Source organism: Phyllobates terribilis, unplaced genomic scaffold (genome assembly GCF_046119375.1).
Source record: "Phyllobates terribilis strain yellow unplaced genomic scaffold, ASM4611937v1 Scaffold_3__8_contigs__length_932513732, whole genome shotgun sequence".
Lineage (NCBI taxonomy): Eukaryota > Metazoa > Chordata > Amphibia > Anura > Dendrobatidae > Phyllobates > Phyllobates terribilis.
In genome coordinates this window covers 139,522,692-139,544,809 of record NW_027362763.1, presented here as the reverse complement: position 1 = coordinate 139,544,809, position 22,118 = coordinate 139,522,692, and the positions used below count along the sequence as shown (strand labels likewise).

The 22,118-nt window shown below is 42.6% G+C and overlaps 1 protein-coding gene across 2 annotated transcripts in view; it reads left to right on the top strand.

The window, feature by feature from the left end:
• HPCAL1 (hippocalcin like 1) overlaps positions 1–22,118 on the top strand; it is a 255,370-nt gene that overhangs the window by 208,308 nt on the left and 24,944 nt on the right. For both annotated transcript variants that reach the window (XM_073674162.1, XM_073674160.1), the window contains one exon: positions 20,918–21,320. In XM_073674162.1, the coding sequence (XP_073530263.1) occupies positions 20,943–21,320 (378 nt within the window). In that variant the 5' untranslated portion in view covers positions 20,918–20,942. The remainder of the gene's footprint in view (positions 1–20,917; positions 21,321–22,118) is intronic.

Sequence of the window (22,118 nt, the reverse complement as noted above, 5' to 3'; positions counted from 1 at the left end):
ACTTTATTTTATATTCCGTTTTCTTTCAAATAGAAAATGTTATAGACATAAATATGTCAGCTTGGCCGGTTTCATATAGTTATATGCAATTCCAGTTTCAAAAAAGTTGGGCTGATGTGTAAAATGTAAAGAAAACAAGAATGTAATGATATGGAAATCTCTTATAATATTAACAGAAAATAGAACAGATCAGAAGGTGAAAATTAGACATTTTTCCATTTTATTTGAAAAAATAACTAATTTAGTAATTAATGGCAGCAACACATCTAAAAAAAATTGGGCCTGGGCCTTGTCTACCATTGTGTAGCGTCCAATCTTCTTTTTACAACAGTCTGTAAACATCGTGGAATTGAGAACAATTGCTGGAGTTTTGGGAGAGGAATCTTGTTTTTGTCTGATTTTAGTCCTGGGTCTTTTTTTGCTGGATTTTTCATTTCATAATGTGCCAAATGTTTTTTATTAATGAAAAGTCTGGACTACAGGTGCGGTTTCATCACCCGAACTCTTCATCTGGCAAACCATGCTGTTGTGATGGATGCATTACGTGGTTTACCATTGTCTTGCTTAAATATGCAAGACTTTCCCTGAAATAGACATTGTCTGGATGGTGGTGGAGGAGAGATATTCACAGTCTTCGCAATTTTACATTGAGGATCATTTTTCTGAAATTATTCCACAATTTTTAGGGGCAGTTAACAGATTGGTGAACCTCTGACCATCTTTGCTTCAGAGAGACTCTGCCTCTCTAACATGCTATTTTTATACACAGTCATGTGAAAATTGACCTTTCAGCTGTTTTTCATTAGTAACACTTATTTTTTCAGCCGTTTATTAGCCTGGTCGCAACTTTTTTTTAAATGTCTTGCTGCCATCAATTTCAAAATGAGTTACTTTTTTTAAATGAAATAGTAATGTCTAACTTTCGCCTTCTGATCTGTGTTCTATGTTTCATTGTGAATAAAATATAAGACAGTTCCAAATCATTGAATTTTTTTTTTACATTTTACAGAGTGGCTGAAATTTTGGGGAACTGGGATTGTACATACATGCGTGTTTAATATAACTTTGAATCATCTTTTTGCTGTCACTGACTCTTCAGGAAAGGACCCTAAGAAGGGGGATAATGTTATACACCTGTCTAAGGTATCCCAGGCTCTGCTTCCTCCCACTGGGTCCGCTGCTGTTACACACCTGTTCCGGGTATCATGAGCTCTGCTTTCTTCCTTTGGGTCCATTGCCCTCTGTTGTGCTCCACGTCGGGTTTTGCAAATCACCCAGCGTGAATTAATGACATTATCTCCCTAGGCCTATTTAAGGCACATTAAGACGCACACCTTTACAGGCTTAGAGGATCCACCTCACCAGATGACCCTTACAAAAATCTTCTCATTTTTGGCTCAGAATTCCAGCGTGCAGTTTTAATCAGTGATTGACATAGACAGGTGTCAATGACTCATTAGGACCGCCCACTGGACCCCTGAGCCCAGAATGAGCAGGGATTTCAGTGTCTAAAATATCATTTATACTGAATACTTTTCCACAAACCTAAAGATCAATCTGTTCAGGTCCTCATGCTTTATAATATGATGCCCATAATTTGCACATCATTTCCAAGCTGGCAGTTTGCCTTTGTATACATAATACAAGAAGGAAGGATGTGATCATCGTTGCCAACTTTACTGGGCTACATCATTTACAGAGGGGACAGGAGGAAAGTGCTACCTGTGTCTAGATCTTTTTACAGGGGGCCAGGAAGGAAGTACTACCTGTGCCTACACCATTTACAGGGGGGCAGGAAAAAAGTACTACTTGTGCCTACATAATTTACAGGGGCGGGGAGTACTACTTGTGCCTACATAATTTACAGGGACGGGGAGTACTACTTGTGCCTACATCATTTACAGGGGAGATAGGAAGAAAGTACTACCTGTGCCTACACTATTTATAGGGGGACAGGAAGAAAATACTACCTGTGACTACATCATTTACAGAGCCGACAGGAAGAAAGTACTACTTGTGCCTACATCATTTACAGGGGCACAGGAAGAAAGTACTACGTACCTACATCACTTACAGGGGGGGATAGGAAGAAAGTACTACTTGTGCCTACATCATTTACAGGGGCACAGGAAGAAAGTACTACTTGTGCCTACATCATTTACAGGGGCACAGGAAGAAAGTACTACTTGTACCTACATCACTTACAGGGGGGGATAGGAAGAAAGTACTACTTGTGCCTACACCATTTACAGGGGGACAGGAAGAAAGTACTACCTGTGCCTACATCATTTACAGGGGGACAGGAAGAAAGTACTATTTGTACCTACATGACTTACAGGGGGGATAGGAGGAAAATACTTCTTGTACCTACATCACTTACAGGGGGGATAGGACGAAAGTATTACTTGTGCCTACACTATTTACAGGGGGACAGGAAGAAAGTACTACTTGTACCTACATCACTTACAGGGGGACAGGAAGATAGTACTACCTGTGCCTACATCATTTACAGGGGGGACAGGAAGAAAGTACTACCTGTGCCTACACTATTTACAGGGGAGACAAGAAGAAAGTACTGCCTGTGCCTACACTATTTACAAGGGGGGACAATAAGAAAGTACTGCTTGTGCCTGCACCATTTACAGGGGAGATGTGGCGCCCCTGCGGGTTCAGTCACCACAGAGGTACTGCATCTCACCCAGAGGTGTGGTACCCCACTCTCAGGTAAGGAGGGAGTACTACCCGGGACCCACCCACCTACATCCAACACTACACCATTCCTGACCAGCAGGAGGGGCAAAATGCACTGATCCACTGCTGAGCGCTGTCCCTGGTTGGAAAGGGGGGAACCGAGAGAGATGGAAGCATGTAGTGGGTGTGGGTGGAGGAAGCAGGTCAGGGGAGCACCGTCAGGAGGAGTATAAGAAGGAGGGGAACCATCTAGAAGTAGTTCAGTCGTGTGAGTAAAGAGGAGAGACAATGGGGAGTGGGAGCTCCGCTCAGGAGAGAGGAGCGGGCCTAGTCTGAGAGGCCCAGGAGAGAGAGTGATAGAGGACAGGAGCAGTGAGGAAGGCTCCAGAGACAGAGGGGATCCCAGGGGCACAGTGAGTGCTGGAAGCCACCTGTGCGCCCGAATCTACACGGAGGTGGAGGGATCAGACCGCAGAGGGGACCGGCCCCTAAACTAGTGGAGAACAACCAGGCTCAGCTAGATAACTGGAGACTGCTGGACTTGCAAGGTGCAGCGGCCAACCACCACAATTACATCGCCGAAAAGGTGGCTGCTTAGGGACCAGGGGATTGCAAGTCGCCTGACAAGACCCGAGGCCACTGGCTTGGGACACTGATTGTGAGGCGCAGGGCAGGAGGGTGAGAGCCAGCGCAGGGAAGACGACCGAGAAAGGAACATAGAACGGGGTCCCATTTAAGTACTCCTGAAATACTTGAGAGCTGCTGAACCCCTTCCTTGGTGAACGCAGGACGACGTGGGAGGTTATGCACTGGTGCTGGTAGCCTGGAGTCTTGAAAAACTGTGAGTAAACCTTGAAGACTGCACCCCACTGTGTCCTGGAATTATTGCTGCGACATCACCAGCCCTGCACTACACAGCACCAGCAACATCTACCTCATAACATCACTATTTCCTGCCCTGGAGCTTAACTCTGCCTGTGGAGAGCTGAACTAACTCTGCTGCTTCACCATCAGCTCCAGAGGATCTGCACCGCAGCGGCGGATCCATATAGCCGCATACCACAGGCGGCGTCACAGACATTATCTCTAAAAACTTTATTTCCCTTTTACCTTTCCCCTTTAATTGACCGCCCTGGGTCACGGACCGGGTCACTGCCATCGTGACATCCCCCAGCATCGACCGGCCCAACTACCGAGTACCCCAAGGCCCAGGGGGCGCATCAGAGACATGAAGAAAATACTACTTGTACCTACAAGATTTACAGAGGGGGCAGGGAGAAAGTACTACCTGTGCCTACATCATTTACAGGGGGGCAGTAAGAAAGTACTACCTGTGCGTACGCCAATTACTGGGGGGACAGGAAGAAAGTACTAACTGTGCGTACACCATTTACAGGGGGACAGGGGAACACAATCCGGGGGCAGTAGCGGGTTATAAAAAACGGTGTAATATGCAAAAAAAAAAGGTAGGACAAAGTATAGTGTAGACTTTTGGCTTCAAACTCTGTAAAAACTGAACTCTTTGTTGTTTTGTTGATGCTGAAACAGACCAGATAGGGTCTTCTGCAAACTATTAGATGGATTAGCAGATGTTCAATAACTGAAATGCATGATAATACATGAAAACATATGGTGCCTGTTTCATGCGCCACACTGCAACCTGGGCCTTACAATCTTCCATTCATTCTTTCTCTTATGTCTTTTTTAGCCAAAACCAGAGAAGTAAAACCTAAAAAACTGCACTAAAAATGCAAAATGTGACCACAGTCATGTGATCCATAATAGAGGTGTAAGTGCTGGAGGCTCACAGTGGGATACCTTAACGGAGGACGTCTGGCAGGGATCTCTATTTATAAACCTTGGGGGTATTTTGGTGGCTCTGTACCCGTCCGCTGTGTACCTGCTTTGCTTCATACATGACTAATTTACTGCTGTGATTTATTGAAATTGATTCCTGAAGAAACTTGGAGGAACTGATTTATATTTATGTTTATGAGCTTGTTAAATATTTTAGTAAAAGCAGGATGGAAAAAAAACGTCTGTCATTGATTGTGTGTAATTTATTGTCTCCTTATGTTAACACCGCAGCTCTGAGAATAAATCCTCCCCAAAATTCCTGTGGTCCAGATAAATGGCACCTGACTCCAGCAGGGCTGCCAACATTCTGGATAATCGAGCTAAAATGCACAGATGCCCAAAAAGTGTTACAGACCCATGTCCGACCCCTCCTAATGCGATCATCATAATTCCCTTGAATCATGTGCACTGCAATACATATGACCTATTAATCAGCCCCTTAGAGACCCCCCCAAATCAATTAAAGGGGTTTATTAAAATTGATGACCTATCCTTATGACAGGTCATCTATATAAATTTGGTGGGGGTCTGACACCAGTCAGCTGTTTAAAGAGTCTGCAGCAATCCATTAAGAACCATGTCCTCTTCATTCTTTACGCTGCTCCGTACTGCACCATACTTTTACTAGCATCTGCGCTTCATATTGCAGCTTCGTCTCATAAATTAGTGACAAACACAGCCGCTGCTAAACATATGGAGTTGTCCTTTTAAACAGGGAAGTTGGACCCAATCCAACCTGATTTCTGAAAAAAAACACTAACACAGGAATACAGACTTTAGGCTCAAAAATCAATTAATGTGTACGCCAGAGCCAGAAATGAAAATAGAACCCAAATTGACTTAAAGGAAATCTCTCAACAAGTTTTTGCTATGTATTTTGACATCAGCATGATGTAGGGACAGAGACCCTGATTCCAGCAATGTGTCACTTACTAGGCTGTTTCAATATAATAAGGGTCTTATCAGCAATAGATTACCACTCTAGTACTGAGTGTCTCGTGCCTCCTAGTCCAAACCCGCAACAGCCACTGATTGGCAATTTTCGATGTATACTGTGCATAGGCCGAAAGCAGCCAATCAGTGGTGGGGGCGGGGCTATACAGAGCTCAGCATTTCGAGCTCTGCTAGATCTGCAGCAGAGAAAACTGTGATTCTATCACAACTGCTACAATCAGTAAACTCACAGTTTTCTCTGCTGCAGATCTAGCAAAGCTCGGAATGCTGAGCTCTGTATAACCCCACCCACAACCCTGTTTGGCTGATGTCTGCCTATGCACAGTATACATAGAAAACTGCCAATCAGTGTCTGGTGCGGGTTTGAACTAGAAGGCACAAGGCACCCAGTACTATAGTGGTAATCTATTGCTGATAAGACACTTATTATATTGAAACAGCCTAATAAGTGACACAATGCTGACTGGAATCAGGGTCTCTGCTCCTACACCATGCTGGTCTCAGATTTCATAGCAAAATCCTGCTGACAGATTCCCTTCACATGAAAATAAGCAACTTTGAAATATATTTTAGTAGACAAATCCACTTCTTTCTTCTTCTCGCTTTGTCTTTCACTCTCATTTCATGGGAAAAATCTATAAAATCCGTATTCAGTGAAAGAGAGACTTTCCCACTACTGAGATAGGAGATGACAGTTGGTGCTTTTAAAATTCTATAGAGAGGGTAAGACAGATATTCTGCTGCAAGTTCTCCATAGAACTTTATGAGCACCAACTGCCATCTCCTATCTCAGTAATGGGAAAATCTGTATTAGCTGAAGATAGATTTTAGCTGATTATTTAGAGAATGAACGATCAGTCCAGAAGGAGAATGAAGCAGATTTCTCTAATAGGCGGTGTTTCACGGACCGAGGATTTAATTTTTGGAAATTCTCAGCTGCGAGAGATATGAGGTCTGTATATTGGTATTCACTGATGGTAAGCTGAAATCTTGAGTGAGCGCGTGCTGGACATTAGAAGGTTGAAAAACATTTCATTATCGAAGGATTCCACTTTATTATCATGAAATCAGAAAAACTCATTATTATAAACTAGTTTATTTCCTACTGCAGTCCATAGACACATAATACTATTATTACAGATACAGATATTGCAGTCTGCGCCCAGAGGGGACTTGTCTGCAGACGATGCCTGTGTAATTGGTATTGAAAGTATTTACTTGGAAGTATATCTGAGCATCAGCATCGGAAATGGATCAGGAGTAGTGTTGAGCCACCCCCGTAGTGTTCGGTTTCGGTTCGTCGAACACCGGGATGTTCGAGGAACTGTTCGTCGAACACCTTAGAACACCGTCGAGCACCGTTAAAACCAATGGCAGGCAAACAAAAACACATAGAAACACATAGAAAACACCTTCAAAGGTGTCCAAAAGCTGACAAACTGCTCAGAAGATGCTCTCTTTAAAAAAGCCGGCCGGCAATTCAGCAGCGGCATACACCGGTACCCGACAATTTAGACAAGAAGGAATAGAGCATCACACATAGTTTAGATAGATAGAAACATGTCAGTCACATATATATGAAGTACAGTGACAGTGTTGGTTACTGCACTTGTCATTTAGTGTAAAGGATTTATTAAAAAAAATAATAATGTTTTCATGCACCGTCTCTTTAAAAAAGCCGGCCGGCAATTCAGCATCTGTACCCGACAATTTATAACAGACAGAATAGAGCTTCACACATAGATTAGATAGATAGAAACATGTCAGTCACATATATATGAAGTACAGTGATAGTGTTGGTTACTGTACTTGTCATTTAGTGTTAAAATAAAGGATTTATTAAAAAAAAAATTGGCGTGGGGTTCCCCGTAATTTTAGTCTCTAGCGGAGGTTAAGCAGACAGCTGGGGCAGATGTTTGAAGCCTGGGAAGGGGGTAATACCCACGGAGCTTCCCAGGCTACTAATATCAGCCCCCAGCTGAATACCTAGCCTTTACTACCTATTAAAATGGGGGACCCCAAAAAGAATGAGACGGTGCATGAAAACACTAATATTTTTTTTAATAAATCCTTTACACTAAATGACAAGTACAGTAACCAACACTGTCACTGTGCTTCTTATATGTGTGACTGACATGTTTCTATCTATCTAATCTATGTGTGAAGCTCTATTCTTTTGGTTCTAAATTGTCGGGTACCGGTGTATGCCGCTGCTGAATTGCCGCCTTTTCATGTTTCACTGTGAGCACTGTTCCCATCGATTTGGGCAATCACTGTAATGCCACAACCACCATGGCTGTGGCATTACAGTGAGTGGCAGACAATCCCTGCATGATTGGTGCTCTAAATAGCACCAGACATGCAGGACACGCTTTTGGTGCACGAACAGTTATCGAACATAACCTCGAACAGCCGAATTTTTTGCAAATTGTTCGGGTTCGTCGAACGACTCGAACACCGCCCAAAACAGCTCGAATTTCAGATTGGCGAACAGTTCTAGTCGAACACCGCTCATCTCTAATCAGGAGCTTCAACAGATGTAGATATCAGTTCATCCAAAATGTCATAAAACGCAGCATTAGTACTGTGTGTGAACTGTTGCAGATTTCAGCTTTCAGCAGAATCATCAGCACTCAGACATTGGGAGAGAATTGTCTGTTTTACTCAGGACATACAGCAACTGTAATTCACATCATCATCATATGGATAAATACAGGGAAGAACAATGACACAAACAAACCAGAGGTCACACAGTACAGTATTAACAAACTCTTAAAGGGGTTGTCCGGAAATATTTTATTTTTGCCTCATGGGGCTAAGACTGACAGAGTGCTGATGCCAGTAATGGCACCAAAGCAGCTCTTTCTCTTTCGGGCTTCTCTGTAGAAGGGGCGTGACTGCTGATTGTCAGCTGGCTACCCGCAGTTATGCAGCAGGGAGCCGGCTGTCAATCAGCATGACATCAGCAGTCACGCCCCATCAACAGAGCAGAGCGGAAGAGAAGCAGCTGCCCTGTCAATGTGAAGACACCGGAAGCCGCAGATTGCTGGCAGAGATCGGTGCCGGGCACGACAGGCAGGTAGTTAGCAAATACCTGCCTGTAAGTCCTTAGGTTCATAAGAAGAAAATAAGATAGTCCCAGATAACCCCTTTAACACTTAACACAGTGCCACCTGCTGTCTTCTCAATATAATCCCAAAGCTTAAGCCTGCAGCTGTTGTACACTCCAAAATAAACTAAATATTTGTTAATTCTTTATAATATTCTGGGGGTGATGAATAGAGCGTCCAGGATATGTGGATATTCTGTCACTGACTCCTTTCATTTAATCAGTTGTTGAACCTAAAACAAACTAGCAAAAAATCCCAATAAATTACTGCTTTATAAATTACTGATTTATAATAGTACATATAATAAAAAAAAACTAAATTGCAAATCCTATAAAATGGTATCATTCCTGCACAATTTATACTAAGAGGAGATAAAGCATTGTTTATGGTGTAGGATTTCTACTTGCCTAGTTGCAGTTGAGGTAAAATGTCCAGGCTGGTTTAGTAAAAACCTTCATAAACCACTCAAGATAACCAAACAACACAGCCTTTTCCGGCACAAAGTGGAAACACAAAGTAAATGGTTCATATAGTACTGCGGGTTTGCCGGCTCAGGTCAGTGTCGAGCTCTTGAGTCCTTAGCAAACACAAGCAATACTGGGGGTCTGCACACTTCCAGACAGAGACACTGCATGAGACAACTGGTCTCCTTTTCATTTGCCATACTACGCCCCGGGGTGGGGATATGTGAGCTGCCAGTCGCACCCATCTCTGTGACTGCTTGTAAACCTGGCCCTGACATGCCCTATTAACTCTCTCAGCACTATACGTACTGGAGCATGCTTTTCCAGGCTTACATCACCGAGGCTACCAACCTTGATGATACATATTTCCCCTCAAGGACCTGTCCAGCAGTCATCTTACAATGGGGATAGACATTTTGTTGGACGCTGTCAATTGAATATTATGGCTCAGCCTAAAATTGCTGATAACAGGGAAAATAGACTGCAATGAAGAATCAGTAATACTATCAAGGTGACCATATTACAGATACCACTTTCCTAATAGAAAGGTTGATTTTACAAGGTAATTTATACAAAGTACATTTGCATTAAGATAAAATTGTGCTGTACAGTGCGGTCTGTGATCCTGGGGCTGGGATCCATTTACCAGTGATTATGTAGCTGTTATAACAAATCACCGGTGGGTAATGATACTTTATGATCATGTACAGTACAATATTGCCTTTACAGTAATGGTATGATAATTGTCTGGGGTCTGGAGAGCGTTGGTCCTTTTAGGGACCGTTGTGGAATCCCAGTAGGTCCCTGGGCGGAATAATTACTGTTTTACCAGTTATGATTAGCAGTGAAGGACGTGTAGTTAATCAAAGTCACCATTCTCACTGCGTGCTGCACATGACGCTGCTGAGCGCAGGCAACACACGGATCTGTGTAGTCGGGAAAGAAAAGCAATACAATCAGCGCTCGCCGCCGTTATTACAGTGTTTTATGGAAGTTTTCCAGAACCTATAATAAAGGGAAGATGTGTGTTACCTGAGTATGAAATTTTAGAACTGTGTAATTTTTAGTGAGTAGATGGATTCTTTTAAATATTCTGAACTCAAAAAATACATTATTCAAACTGTACCCCTACAGAAAAGCTTGATCTTGCAGCCCTCATTCAATACAAGAAGGTAAAACAGCTTTTGCTGCAACTACCAGTCTAATATGTACAGGAATGGTCACAATTCTTATGCTCTGTAACTTGTTATCCACTCTTTTTTGAGTGGTTCGTTCTTCTTCGTAAGCATTCTGCCAGCACTATAGGAACTAGAACTTTCTTTTCCTCACTTTACAGCATGCATTGTCCAATAGCTTACGTGTCCTCTCTGCAGTTTGGCAGATAGAAGAGCAGGAGACAAGCTCCTGCCCCCACATCCAGCAATGCATCTCTGTGTCTCTGCTACTAAAACGGATATTACAGTTGTCAATCGTCAGTGGGCACCAAGTTAGACAAAAGAAAGCCTAAAAGGAATGTGCCCATTTAAATCCAGGAGGATCAATTTAAGCCATTTGCATTATGACTGATGTGTACAATATCTTTTAGTGACAGATCCCCAGTTCCCCTATATCCTCTAATATTAGGGAATCACTCCATTTTTTTACTCTCTATATCACAGAATCATAGAATGTTAGAGTTGGAAGGGACCTCCAGGGTCATCTTTTCCAACCCCCTGCTCAATGCAGGATCCACTAAACCATCTCAGACAGATGTCTGTTCAGCCTCTGTTTGAAGTCTTCCATTGAAGGAGAACTCACCACCTCTCGTGGCCGCCTGTTCCACTCATTGATCACCCTAACTGTTAAAAAGGTTTTTTCTAATATCTAATCTGTATCTTCTCCCTTTCAGATTCATTCCATTGCTTCTCGTGTTTCCATGTGCAAATGAGAATCAGGATGATCCTTCTACACTGCGACAGCCCTTCAGATATTTGTAGACAGCTATTAAGTCTCCTCTCAGTCTTCTTTTTTGCAAGCTAAACATTCCCAGATCCTTTAACCGTTCCTTGTAGGACATAGTTTGGAGTTTTCTCACCATCCTGGTCGCTCTTCTCTGAACTTGCTCCAGTTTTTCAATGTCTTTCTTAAAATGTGGTGCCCAGAACTGGACACAGTATTCTAGATGAGGTCTGACCAAGGAGGAGTAGAGGGGGATAATTACTTCACATGATCTAGTCTGTATGCTTTCCTTAATACACCCCAGAACTGTGTTTGCCTTTTTTGCTGATGCATCACACTCAGGGCCGGCGTCAGCACCCAGCGTACCTGGGGCCCTGGACCATCAGAGGGGCCCACTCGCTGTCAAGGCCCGGGCCGCTTCCCCGGATTCTGTGCAGTCAGGACTGTCGGCGCTGCTTGATTACCAGCACTCCAGACATGGCGGCACGCAGTGCACTGTGCGGCTGTGTCTGTAATAACATGGCAGGGGTGACACAGCACCTTTAATTGTGCTTGTGTGTCGCCCCTGTCGCGTCATTACTACCAGACACAGCCGCACAGTGCACTGCGCGCCGCATTGCCTGAAGTGCCGGCAATCAAACACCGCCAGAGGTCGTGCACAGATGCTGGGGGAGCGGCCAGGGCCCCGACGGCGAGTGGGCACCCCTGATGGTCCAGGGCCACATGTCTGTGACACGCCGGTGGCCCTGCACAGATGAGGGGGAGCAGCCCAGGCTCGGACGACGAGTGGGCCCCTCTGATGGTCCAGGGCCATGTCTGGGACACGCTGGCGGCCCTGCACAGCCACATGGCAGAGGAGCTGGACTGGAGACAGGACCGGGGGCAGGTGGCTTGTTGCCAGCTTCCCCAATCCCCATATTAAATATATTTCTAATATGTGTGTGTCTGTGTTTGTGTATGTATGATGTAAATGTCTGTGTATGTCAGTGTGTATGACTGTGTATATATATTTATGTCTGTTTTATATGTGTTTTTAAGAATTTGTGTTCAAATATGTATGTATGTCTGTATGTATACGTATCTGTGCATTTGCGGTCTGCGTATTGTATGTGCGCATATCTGTGTACCATGTGCATGTGTGTATGTCTCTGCATGTGTGCACATGTCTGCGTACTGTGTGTGCGCATGTCTGCCTACTGTGTGTGCATGTCTGTGTACTGTGTATGTGTGCATGTCTGCGTACTGTGTGTGCGCATGCCTGCCAACTGTGTGCCTGCATGTCTGTGTTCTGTGTGTGTGTGCCTGTCTGCGTACTGTGTGAGTGCATGCGAACTGTGTGCATGTCTGCGTACTGTGTGTGTGCATGTCTACATACGTGATGGATGAGGGGACAGACTGGGCCCTGTGTTGTATACCTATATTTCACCGCCGTATCTGTGCATCATGAATCATGTATGTGTTAAAGGGGCCCACTGAGACTCTTTTGCCCGGGGCCCACGAAAACCTGGAGCCTGCCCTGATCACACTGTTGACTCATGTGCAGTCTGTGATCTATTAGTATACCCATGTCTTTTTCACACATGCTGTTGCTTAGTTCTATTCCTCCCATTCTGTAGATATCATTTTTGTTTTTCTTGCCCATATGCACCATGCTTTCCAGTTCACACTTCATCAACATCTCTTTTCACCTTCAGCTATGGCACTTGAGGATGACTGGTGGCACACGTGTAAGCCAAGCATTCGCCTGGTGAATAAAAGTGAGTGGTGGTCTCCTGACCTTAGTGTACTAGTGAACTTTTACCTGACCGTTGTGACCCAAATTTCCTGACTACTCTTTTGAATTCTCCACTGTACTCCATCTTGATTTTGCCTGAACATTACATGACCCGATACTGTCTGACCTATGTTTATCAATCTCTGAGCCATCTGACTTTGCTCCAAACCCATTGTATCCTTCCTGATATGTTCCTTGTAATGTTCTCTGTTGTTGCCCATTGTGCACTCACTTCAGCATTACTCCTGGTAACAGGGCCGGGACAAGGTATTTTGGTGCCGTGGGCAGATCGGGCAATGGTGCTTCCATCCCTCCCTTCATAACAACTATAGCATGATGTAGAGACCAGGCACAACATTATTGTCGTCATGGGTCCTACTAATCAGGGAATCTGACAGGTAGAGGAAGGTTCGCAGTGCTCTGGTCTAGCGGCCACAGACTAACAACATGGCCACTAGACCGTGGTCCTGAGTATATTTTTAATCATCTCTAACCCTGGTGAAATCTTCAGCAAGCATTGTTAGGATTGGGCATTGCCGCTTCCAGCCATTACATCACCAAACGTTAGCCACGTTTATGAATAGAAGAACACTGTGAGACATGGCTGAGACTCTACTCGGCACCTAACAGAAGGTATGCAAAGCGCATACTTGTGGCCATGCGATGACTGCCGGAGCTGGCAGAGCCGAATCCTAACAGTGTGTGCATTACACACTATTAGGATTCAGCAAGCTACAGTGCTTTCCGAATATTTCACCAGGGGTGGACAACTCCTTGTATATATATTTATATGTCTGTCTGGTAGCTGATAGAATACTACACATAAAAGTATGGAATAGTGTAGTAGACTGCACTATTCCATACAATGGCATCCTGTAAAACCGGGAACCTAAAATATTGACTTTTTTTTAACAGTGGATTTTGAAAGCCACTATACGGAATCCATAGGGAGCAACTGTTTAACGAACCCATCCTGCTGTATGCACTGAACAGAGGTCATTTAGCCTTACAAGGCTATTCTCCAAAAAATCAAGTTATCCCCGATCCCCCGATCCATAGGATACGGGATAACTTGCTAATCGCTGGGGGTCCAAACGCTGGGACTCCCAGTGATCCGGGGAACAGGGGTGTGCATCAGAGTCCTGAATGCAGTGGAGGTGCAACTTCTGCTCTATTCTTTGTCTATAAGACTTATGGAAATAGCTGAGCGCAGCGCTGAGCAGCTCTATAAATAATGAATAGAGCAGAGACCAAGCATGCCAACTCTGCTCCATCCAGGACAGGACTACAGAGACCTGTTTTCAGGATCACTGGAGTTTTGGAGATTTTTGGGGGGTAAATAACCCTTTTAAAGAGCCAGGTTTATTCTTCTATTCTTTACAATTACAATATCAAACATGAACCAATAATAAATATGTTCATACACAAACACAAACAAATGCACATATCCCATATTGAAACGCGGAGCCCCATTTTTATTAATAAACTCTTATGTAGATGTTACCTGCCTTTTTGTAGCACTCCGCAGCACTTTTATCACTCCCTTTTTTATCTCAATTTTTTTTTTTTCAATGTTAGTCTATGGGGCTGTGCACAAGCCCAAGGCAGAGGCTGTCCGAGGAAAAAAAATTGTTGCATGTCCAAGTTTGATCCGATACAGATTGCTCCCAGCCATACAAATCATTGAGTGTGTGGAAACCACTGACTGCAATTGGATGACATCTGAGTGCAGTCCGATTTCCGCGGACTGACACTATGGAGAAGATGGAGACATTTTTCTTCTCCATCTTCTCATTCGAGAGAATTGGAGCACACAATGGTCACACTAATTAGAGTTTGATCAGAAAGTGATTTGCATAATCAGCCCCATTCTCTCAGATGAGAGAATCGACGGCTGTGTGACCCCGGCCTTACACTACAATTGCTGAAAAGGGTTTTTTCCCATCAAAGCAAGGTGGACAAGTTGTTTTTCTGTGTCTTGAAGTAGGTCTGCTCCGTCAATCTATCAGCCTCAGGATGGAAAACTAAAGCCATCTACATCTAAATTTAGCGAAACAACCTCGAGACTGTAGATGTACGGGTTCTTGATGCATTTGCATATACGCAGCTGGCTGCTTTTAATTAATTAATGGCCACAGAGGGTCTAATTTCCCCCCGTTCTGTTTTCTATTTTATTGACAAGCAGCTGTGTATTTCTGCATCAAGTGGTGTTTTGCAGCCTCAGAACAGGATGTGTATTTGGCAGGGTTTTACTATTTAGAAATTGAAAAGCGACTGGATTTGTACGCACTGCGGTGTCTGAACAAATGGACGAGAAAACCTAAATGAAGCCACTAATGAGAATGAGAAAGATAGTAAGATCCATGTAAGACAAGGATGTAATTGACTGCTGAATGCATCTTTTGATAGACAGATCCATTACAGATCCACATAGTACCAAGCCTCGGACAAGCACACCTTTGCGACAAGAATATCTTCCCGCCATATATCTCTTCTACAAAGTGCCATTATATTTATGGGACTGCTGTGGAAATATCACGTAGGGCATTATTAACAAATAAAGCTGCACTCTGTAGCACTATAGCAAGCAAGAATAAAATATATGAAATTTGAATTGCATTACTGCTCTAGAAAATAGGAAAAAGCGAGAATACTTAGCCCATAAATAGGCCAATTCATGTATGCCCCGTAGCCGTGATAAGGCGATTCTCATTGCTGGGACCAAACCTAATGTGATTCCTCTCCTGAGCTGATAGCCTACATTTATGTGGGTAGGTAGGATCCTGCTGTGATTAAAACTGCCACGGGCTGATGGGTGGAGTGCTCGGTCAGACAGCCTATGTATAAAACGAACAAAAGACTGACCGTCACTTCTAAACAGAAAACAGATGTGTACAGATGCATACTAAGAGTAGCCATCTCCATATATAACTAACAAATAAAGCTGCACTCTGTAGCGCTATAGCATACAAACATGAAAACTATGAAATTTGAATTGCATTACTGCTCTAGAAAATAGGAAAAAACAAGAATACTTACCGCATAAATAGGCCAATTCATGTATACCCCGTAGCCGTGATAAGGCGATTCTCTTTGCTGGGACCTAACCTAATGTGATTCCTCTTCTGGGCTGATAGCCTACACTTGTACGAGTAGGTAGGATCCTGCTGTGATTAAAACCGCCAGAGGTTGATGTAATTTTATTAGTAGGGCATCATTGACATGGTGGAAGCACTTGTTCTCTCGCTGCCTTCATGGTCACTTTCTCACCTGGCCATCATATTGAGTGGTTTGAATTGGGCAAATGATTGCCATTGCACTTAGTGTCCCATAATTTCATGATTTTTATCTTTGAAAATACAGTACATAAGTAACATGTATCACACCTAGCGCAAAGAAAAAGTAGAGTGGTTGTCTGTGCCAACCAGAACCCACCTCTAATTTTTTCAATGATACTTTGGTAATTGAAAGCAATGGTCTGATCTACTCCACTTTCTCTTTTCATCAGGTTTGATTCATCTACTTTATTGCTCTTTTTGCGTTGTTTGTGCCCAAAAATGTTAGTGCATGCCCTTATCATCTCCCGCCTTGACTACTGCAACATCCTTCCCTGTAGTGTGCCATCTTACACTCTTGCACCACTCTAATTCATCCTTCACTCTTCTGGCTGAATAATCACCTCTCCCCTCATTACTCCTCTGCCTCTCCGCTCTGTTCATCCCTTCATTTTCTTCCTATCACCCAGAAATGTTTATTACGACTTGCAAAGCCATCCATAATCTGTCCCCTCTATACCTTCCCATATGTAATCTCCAGATCTCACAAGTCTACCTTCTTTCGTATCTCATTTTTTTTTGTTCCTCACACAACTGTTCAGAAGATTTCTCCCATGCTTCCACTATACTTTGGAATTCACTACACCTAATACTTTTCTACCTTTCGGGTGGTGCTGTGGAGGGAAGAAGCACACACAATAGGGTGACCCTATTAGGCTATGTTCACACACGTTGTGTTTTTTTCTGCTGCAAATCTGCTGCTAAATTTTCTTTGGCAGGAAAACAGCTGTGTTAAAAACGCGCGTATTTGCTACGTATTTTGCTGTGTATTTTTGACCACCCATTACCTCCTATGGGTGAAAAAAAAGCAGCAAAATACGCTGAAAGAAGTGACATGCTCTATTTTCCAAATACGCAAGCCAGGCAGAAAATACTCAGCAAAAAAAAACAACATGTGTGAACAGAGAATCCCGGTTTCTCATAGACTTTGCTGGTACTGCTAGACACAGCTGAAAATTTGCAGAAAAATCTGCTGCAAAATACGCAGCAAAACACAACGTGTGTGAACATAGCCTTAGGGTAAGTGCACACACGTTGTGTTTTGCTGCGTATTTGCAGCAGATTTTTATGTAAATTTTCAGTTGCGTCTGGCAAGTACCAGCAAAGTGTATGAAAAACCAGAATTCACTGTTCCCACATGTTGCTTTTTTGTTTGCTGTGTATTTTCAGTGATTAGAAAAACGCTGAAAAAAAAACGCATTCAGCGTTTTTTCACCCATAGGAAGTAATGGGGGGATGAAAAACGCTACAAATACGCAGCAAAAACGCACTTGCATATTTGCATCGTTTTTGGGCCAGAAATAACAGAGACAACATTTTCTTTCCCTGTAGTCACTAAATTTTATTAGCATGAACATGAGACAGAATTCAACAAAAAAAAAAAAACGCAGCTAATCTCCTGCCAGAGAAAAGTTATCAGCAGATTTCGTGCAGATTTTGGTGCAGAAAACGTGCAGAAAAAAAACACAACGTGTGTGCACTTACACATAGAGGAGAAAGAGAAAAAAATCCAAAGAAAAATTGGTTGTGCTCACCTAGGAGGTTTCCCAACCACCATAAAAATCACAGTCGCTGCTGCCTCGTGGCTGGGGGAGATATGGAATTAAAAAAAAAACACTATAAAAATAGTCTACACGGCTAGAAAAATAATTCTTTTAGCTATAGAAACAGGTTTTTATTTAACAACACATTTTGACGCCGAACTGGCAAAACAAAAAAATCTTTTCCACCTTTTGAAACTTTTAAATCACAACATGAAAACAACCTCTGATATCCTTCCTACCACCTTACTTCCATAGCAGCACCTATTCTCATCTACAATCAGTCTCATTTCCTCTTCTCTGTTAGCCCTCACGAGGAGAGTCTTGTCTCCCACTGTACCTGACTCTTAGCCGTGTTTTTTTGTTGTTGTATCATATGTATTGCTAACAAATTGTTCTGCATCGTACGCCACTAGTGATAATGTGACTAGTGGACACCCTGTAAATATTCAGTAACCTTTTAAGTCTTGAGTAATACAGTAAATAAAAAACAGAGAAGGGAGAAGAGGGGGATGCAGCTGCAGTTTTTCATTTGCTCTTTTTCTGTCTATGCAACATTTAATACATTTAAATGTTAAGTTATTAATGTTCTCAGCAGCGGATGTACACAATAATTAATCTCTGAATTAAAATCTATCACAAAATGTCTTCTTGCTTTATTAGACAACTGAGCCTCTGTTTATGGGCATGTTGAAAAGTGATCCAGACTTGTATCAGCCAAATGTGTGGCAAAGGAGCCTTATAAGACATATGATTTAGAAAATATAAATGGAAACTTTATTTTACTTATTGAGATGCAAATTCTATGGTTCTTCTCATTACAGCCTGTTGGTTTTACTTTTCAAATGTGAACACCAAAAGTAAGTCAGAAAAAATGATGTGAACAGAACTTTGATCAAAGCAATTTCCTTGCCATCTTGATAGCAAGTCTCCATGTAATAGTCTGGAGGTTCAGTCTTGAATTTATTGTGGTGTTTTGGTGGAGGTGGGATAATTCCACTAGGAAAATATTAGGTTTGCTGAATTTTCTGCACATTGTGAAAAATAACAGATGAGCAGACTGTGCTTACACCAAAGGTTTTTTCATCTTGCAAAGAATTCTATTTCGTGATAACAAGTTTTTTGTTAAGAGGCATTGAGGAAGGTGAACGGCAGCGCACAAGTATTTAAACATCAGCCTCGTATAAAGAGCATAATCTTCTAATTGATTTTATTCAAATCTGTTTTTATTGTCTGATTGTAGTTATATCTTATTTTATTTTCTAACAGCATTCATAGATATGCTTTACAGCAACCACATAGACCATTGGAAACAAAGAGATATTCATTAATGTCTACAGGAGTGTTGTAGGCATGCTCTGTAGCCTGTGCAGAGAACATTGAGCAGGGAGGGTGAGGAGGTGAACTGTGACCATCACCTATATTGAATCCTGTGTTGTCTATGTAATTATAGGTGATATCTGTTGTCATTCTTCCTGTGATTGATGATATTGAGGTGACTATTAAAAAGTGATCTTTACGGATGAGGAAGAATCAGTCTAAAGGCTGGATACACAGTACATACTTGTCGGATGAACAATCATCTGGCCGCCAACTATCTCCCCTGACTTCTTCACACACAAGAATGCTCAGCTCAGCCGAGTGTTCACGTGTTCTCCATTGTCTGACTCTTCTTGCGGTGAGTTACGTGTACACCGAACAAAAGGTTTGCTTGTTGAAATTCCAGTATCTCGGGTCCTTCCTTCACCCAACATCAGCTCTCAGGGAGGAGTCAGGAGGCCCTCAAACACATGAGACTGTCAGTTGGTCCCACCGATATCAGCAGGTCTTGTTGACTTTAGAGGAGTTGTCCGGAACTATTTGATTTTCTTCATATGGGCCTAAGAACTAACAAGCAGGTAGCTGCCAATTACTTGTCTGTTTTGCCCAGTGCAGATCTCTGCCGGCACAGAGCAGTCATAGGCCGGCAATTCTGCGGCTTCTGCAGACATCATGTCGACAGAGCAGTACCTTCTCTTCCGCTCTGCTCTGTTGACGGGGCGTGACTGCCTAACTGTGGGGAGCCGGCTGTAAATCAGAATGACCTGCCTGTTAATTCATAGGCCTATAGTAAAAAAAAAAATCAAATAGTCCTGGATAACCAAAATTAAGCCCCTAGATTGAAACATTTCTGGTGTTGGCTGACACTCGAGATGAAAGAACCTGATGCCTGTGTGTTCCATCTCCTTTCCATGATTCTGGGTTGATTGCAACATTTGCTAACATTGTAGGACCTGTTGAAAGGGGATCTTTAGGTCCCCACTTTTCATGGGCCGGATGATAGCAGTGTGAGCATCCTCTGTAGTTTACACCCTTTATCCCCAGTAAACTATTGAGCTTGATTTCAATACATATTAAAAATATGACTCAAAATATGAACTTATTGAACAAATGTTCACGTATTAAGCCACACTAGCGACCATGAACCACATTTACCTGTGAACAGTAGGGATCTGAATGGCTGTTCTGTAGTATCGTAAATGCCACTGGTCCAACTGATTGGTAGACCAATGGTACTTTCTTGAACACCGTGCCCAATCTAGAGGTTTCTGCTCTATGTTCAAGCCTCTTCCATAAGAGCCATATTGTGCATAGTTATTTATGCAGCTTTTTGGTGCATTCAGAAATATACTGTAGTCTTTAGCAACGTGCACCCATGGCCATCTAATGCTATTTTGTTTTTGATGAATCCACTAGTAGAGTGTAGAATTGAGTATTGTCTCGCTGATAGTTGACTCTTGAGGCTCCTGCCCTAATACGTCTCAATTTTGTATGGTTGGCCCTATAACGTACATTTGTAGGTCTCTAATGCAGAGGTAGGGAATCAGAACAAAAATATAATTGTTCCGTACTACATCGTACAAGGACTATGTACAGAGAATATTTGCTTACACCAACTGTGTGCATGAGACCTTATTCTACTTTACCGCCTGGTTTTCATGGCTTGGACATCGCAGTTATGTATAATTTTATTTACCAAAATATAATTTATTCTTATATTATTTCTCTTATATTTGTGGGCTCCCTACCAACAGCTGATCACTAGAGGTCTTGCCTTTCATCAGCAACTGACAGTGTAACTACAATATTTGACACTCATTGTTTTCAGTGGACACCGGTAGTCCTCCATATTTATCTGTGGTATCTTGGTTTGTCTTTTTGAGAATTAGGAAATCTACCTCCAATCTGACTATCTCCACAATGTATTTTTCAGGTCTGGTATATAAAGAAGATATAGAATGGGCAAACAAAACAGTAAATTGCGACCTGAAGTTCTACAAGATCTGAGGGAAAATACAGAATTCACAGACCACGAGCTGCAGGAGTGGTACAAAGGTTTCCTGAAGGATTGTCCAACCGGACATTTAACAGTTGACGAGTTCAAAAAGATCTACGCAAACTTTTTTCCTTACGGAGATGCCTCAAAGTTTGCAGAGCATGTCTTCCGTACATTTGACACAAATGGTGATGGGACGATTGACTTCCGGGAGTTTATAATTGCACTGAGTGTGACGTCACGAGGGAAACTAGAACAGAAGCTTAAATGGGCGTTTAGCATGTACGACCTGGATGGAAATGGCTACATAAGTCGTGGAGAGATGTTAGAAATTGTCCAGGTAAGATTATACTAATGCTGCAAAGCAGTAAGTTTGTTTTCAGAGCTTCATATTTCTCTATGTGTAGCTGGGAGGTGGATTAGTGCAGCAGAAAACTGCTAGATTTTGCAAAAAGCCATCAAAAGTGAGAAGTCAAACAGCTAGGCTGAATGATGCCAAAGAAAATTATATTATACTTCTTCTGAAGTAGCTAAGTTTAAGTTCCCGACAGGTCAATACAGGGAAACTGCAGAATCTGTGCCCTCCCCATCCCTTTACAAGTCGTGGCTTAATGTTGGGCTCAACTGGCCACTAGCCAGCCAGGTGAATGGTCGTTTTATCCTTTGTTCTCCCATCACTTTCAGAGGTTACATCAGAAGTGACAGATCCTCCTTAAAGGGAGTCAGTTAATAAGATCAACACCCCAAACCACATATATGGGCATGCAGGTTTTTATAATATAAATATAAATCCATCAACACTTTCATATATCTTCTATCTGTTGTTGCATTTCTGAGAAATCCGCATTTTAATATGTAAATGAGTTATGAAGTGTTCTACGTGTGGAAAAGCACTTCCCAGGCCTCTGCCTCCTAAGATTTTCTTCCCTAGCACCTGATGTTACAAAGACATCTTAGACACCTCATTTGCACATGAATTAAAACGCTGAGTTCTAGAGAATGCAGCAACAGATAGAAGATGTAAAGGAGTCAATGGATTTACATTTCAAAGACCTGCATGCCCATGTATGTGGTTTAGATGGATTGATCTTTCTGACAGATTTCATTTGTCAGATCTCCTTATTGTACTATAGTATAG